Source organism: Perna viridis, chromosome 2, assembly GCF_037379345.1.
Source record: "Perna viridis isolate PV_CMFRI_1.1 ecotype Kerala chromosome 2, ASM3737934v1, whole genome shotgun sequence".
Taxonomy (NCBI): domain Eukaryota; kingdom Metazoa; phylum Mollusca; class Bivalvia; order Mytilida; family Mytilidae; genus Perna; species Perna viridis.
This window is the reverse complement of record NC_142446.1, coordinates 32,401,277-32,405,253: the sequence shown is the minus strand read 5'-3', so window position 1 is coordinate 32,405,253 and position 3,977 is coordinate 32,401,277. Positions and strand designations below refer to the sequence as shown.

Sequence of the window (3,977 nt, the reverse complement as noted above, 5' to 3'; positions counted from 1 at the left end):
AAGAATTACTATCAAACAGTCATTGAAATGAAAGTCTTCACTATACATCAATTTCATTGACGTGGAGAAGGCGATCGACAATGTAGACAGAGGTTCACTGTGGTTGATCATGAGGCACTATGAAATACCAGACAAGTTTGGCTCTATTGGCAAGACAACCTACATAAAAATATATGATGGAATGACAAGCAGAGTATTGCATTGAAGAGGTGTGACAGAAAAATTCCAAGTGATAACAGGAGTTAGACAGGGCTGCATATTTTCACCTGTGCTCTTTTTGATGGCCGTCGATTGGGTGATAAAGAATCTATACAGGGCAGGAATAATGGCATTCAATGGACTATGCTTGAACAGCTTGATGACCTTGATTTTGCTAACGATCTTGCTCTTCTTTCACATAAACATAGCCATATACAGAACACGATAGCAAAGCTTGAATCTGTGGCAACTTTTGTAGGGCTTAATATCACCAGAGAGAAGACAAATGCCATGCAAATCAATGTCAGTACCACTGAGCTCATTTTTTCTAGGAGATGGTGTATTGAAATATACAGGAAATGTTTTGGCCAAACCACATCACCAATTATGTCCTGTGGCAGTATACTTAACAACTTCCATTTCCTATGCAGATTCGAATGCAAAAGTGGATCTAGATAGGGCATTCCCTCAGAAAAAATCTAGATATAAGCAAAAGACAACTGTTAAAATAGCTAAAACAAGATATTTTCATTACATTTATTACAATAATTAAATAACAAAATGTTTAATACAGGTTGATTATTTAGAAATATTTCTAGTAGAATATTGGATAGATGGTCAAATGAAACATGATTTGAACGACTTTTGGAAAGTTCGAATGGTCATGTGATCGATGTTAATACATAACAAAACAGCTGATTTATGATGGTCATGCATTTTATTGTTGAAATTGAAGTGATTGTGTTAACCCTTTATCATTTCCCCTATATCGCATAATCTAAACATGTATATCACACCCCTAGACTTATATCGCATATTCTATATTGCACCCCGAGATTTGTATAGCACTCCTGTATGAAACACGGATGATATAGGTCGAGGGTTGATACGGCATTTGATGCAGTTTTTGGCATGTAATATTCAGTATATATTAACAACAATTAGTTAAAAAAAATTATCTTCATTTTGTCATGACAATCTTGAACGAAATGAAATCTGTACACAGTATATACTTACCTCCTAAGTAAGTTTTTAATTATGTAGTTAATTGGCCAAAATTTTATAATTTTATTATTGAGGACTACATTTAAAAATCAATGTTTCATTTCAAAAGGAAATATGTAAATACTACGTGACTATATTGACAAAAGTGTTGATTATATGATTACTCGGACACACTCGCACCTCCCTCAGCCCCATTGAGGGGGTCTTACTTGTCAACGTAAGAGTAATCAAGGAGGAACATATATATTAAGTATCTTATTGTACAAATTCTAGATAAATATAAAAAACGTGGTATCACACAATTTATAGAATTCGGTCTTTTCATTATAAAGTTTTTTTGTTTTTGTTTTTGTTTTTGTTTATATTTGATTTGCGTGTTCTTCCTTTGCATGGCTACCGGAAACAAAGAGACTTCGGAAACTTTTCAAGAAGCTGTTTTTGGTTTTTTGTTTCCCATGATCCTCCAATGGAACAACTTGTTTAGTTTGATGTTTACGAGAATCTTTGCTTTTTTTCTTCTCTTTTTTTAATTCTTTTGCTCGTATTTTTATTTCTTTCTTTTCTTTTTCCTTTTCATACTTCATACGTTTGATTTCTTCTTTTTCTTTCTTTTTGTTTTCTTCCATCTGCCTCCTGCATTCTCTCTTCATCAATTCATTTCTTTCTTCATATTTTTTATTGACCATTTCTATATATTTTCTCGCTTCTTTTTCTTGAAATCTTTGCACTAGTTTATTTTCCTTGTCTTCTGCCCGTTCTATTTCTTTGGGTCGTTTTCCCTCTTTTTTGCTTAAACCCTATAAAATAATAAAATTCTTATTACAGATATTATTGAAATGTATCTTTTTGTTTGTCTTTGCTGTTGGTGTTGTTGGTTTTTTAGAGGGGTGTGGGGTCATTATCATTGTGTTGTGTTGAACTTACAACGCTAATGAAATTTAGAATTTAATACAATTTCTAAAATACTTCATATTTCTTTAACACAACAAAAATTGAAATCACTGTTATTCGTTGATCTGAGTAATCAAGAGTCGAATTAGTGAATTACCTCAGTTTTTAATTTAGTTGTTAGTTGAATCTTTTCGTTTTCAATCTCTTCATTCACGACCTCTCCTGGCAAAACGGGAAAAAATATATTACTTACAACAAGACTTTTCACAATACAAAGTTAAATACTGCACGCACCCCTCCGCTAAACTTTATATTACTTTCTGCTATCTTAGATATTCACAAAACATTTCTGTACACTCTATCGCATTCGTAGTATACTTTTACCTTCATCGCTTGGTCCTTTGTAATCTATATTTCTACGATTTAACCAGGCTTCTTTGGTCAGCTGCCACGGCTGTAGAGAATAATGAAATTCCTGTGGTGGCATTGTTGCCTCGCGCAAAATGACGATTTCTTTATCGGGAATTTTCTTTTCCATTTTTCCCATATCTGCAATAAGTTTGCATGAATGAAAAATATGAGCAAAGAATTAAAAAAGCAGACTGTTTTTTGCACAATAAAAAAAGAATTGAAGAAAATAGTTTTCAATATATTTCAAGAAGTTTTTTAGTAACTTAAGTAGTTATGGTCGAAACTTAAATCGAAAACGTATAATAATGACGAATTTTACCGAAGATGCGATACACAATAGCTAACTATTTCTTTAAAATCACACCTAAATTATATCAAGTTTGGCGAACTTTTCACGATGGACTTCGTAAACTGCGCTCTCAGAAAAAAAAACACGTCTGTACTATCGAGCGATGTCTCAGCAACAGTGCCGTTGTCAGTGACATGACGTCTGTGACGTTCAAAAGACATACGGACACAAACGCAATGCACAGACTTCCGGTACCTCTCAGCTTTTTTCTTACCGGAAGTCCATCTAATATTTTCGTTTCACAAGTTCTCTTAAATTATGTTTTAAAGATCCTAGGGTCGCGTAGGATTTTGACTAGGAACCCAAACCACCTTTTTGTATCATGTGAGATATTAACATCACTTGGTGTTTATCACCGTTCCTTTTTTTTCAAAAATCTTCTCATTTGAAACTTCAAAGCAGATTTTAATGAAAGCTTGTTGAATTGTTTCTTGGGGGTATCCTGCACAAAAGTTGTAATTTATTTTTTTTTTTTGTTAACCGTCAGAAAACTTGGCCACTATATTTATTTATAGAATATAGTCAAAGCTTTTTTATTTTAGGTATATCTCAAAAAGTATGGGAGATAGAGAAATATAAGGAGACTATCCATTTTTGGTTTAAAGAGCTCTACAAAAATGTCTTCATAGTTGTAGGATGACTCCTTATTAGCATTATTACTCTTGAAAGACAAAATATGACCTTTATTTTTTGCCAAACAAAGAAAGAATTTTTAAACTGATTAGATGATTCTTATGAAAAGGTATACACGTCCTCAATTATGTGGAACTTAGAGCAATTGTCCTTGCAAGGCAAAGAAGGACGTTTCTTGTAGTTTAGCCAATACTAAATAAACAGAAAGAAACTGGATAGTGTTGATAACATTGGATATTGCATGTAAAAGACCCAATAGACCTTTTTTATATTCCCTACTTTGACTTGGTTTTTTTTTTTTAATTTTGAGCTCATGGAAGACTAGTTCACTGTCCGATTGGAGCAATGGACAGCAGTAGACTTCAAATTCAGATATCTGACCTATTGTAGCTGCGGTTTAAGTTTTAAAAAAAAATATTTACTGTTCTTCCTTTCCCCTATAAGCCTACCAACCAGGTTGTCGGGTGTTGGTAGGTTACGTTCCTTTGAA

At 33.1% G+C, this 3,977-nt stretch overlaps 1 protein-coding gene across 1 annotated transcript; it reads right to left on the bottom strand.

Annotated features, from left to right (window-relative positions):
- Positions 1-723: 723 nt before the first annotated feature.
- LOC148624674 (uncharacterized) lies at positions 724-2,988 on the bottom strand. Its single transcript, XM_088571170.1, has 4 exons — positions 2,870-2,988; positions 2,479-2,643; positions 2,252-2,316; positions 724-2,000 (listed from the first exon to the last, which is right to left on the bottom strand). Exons 2-4 carry the CDS (start codon positions 2,639-2,641, stop codon positions 1,563-1,565), a joined length of 666 nt encoding a protein of 221 aa, XP_088427296.1. The 5' UTR covers positions 2,642-2,643; positions 2,870-2,988; the 3' UTR covers positions 724-1,562.
- Between the last annotated feature and the right edge of the window lie 989 nt (positions 2,989-3,977).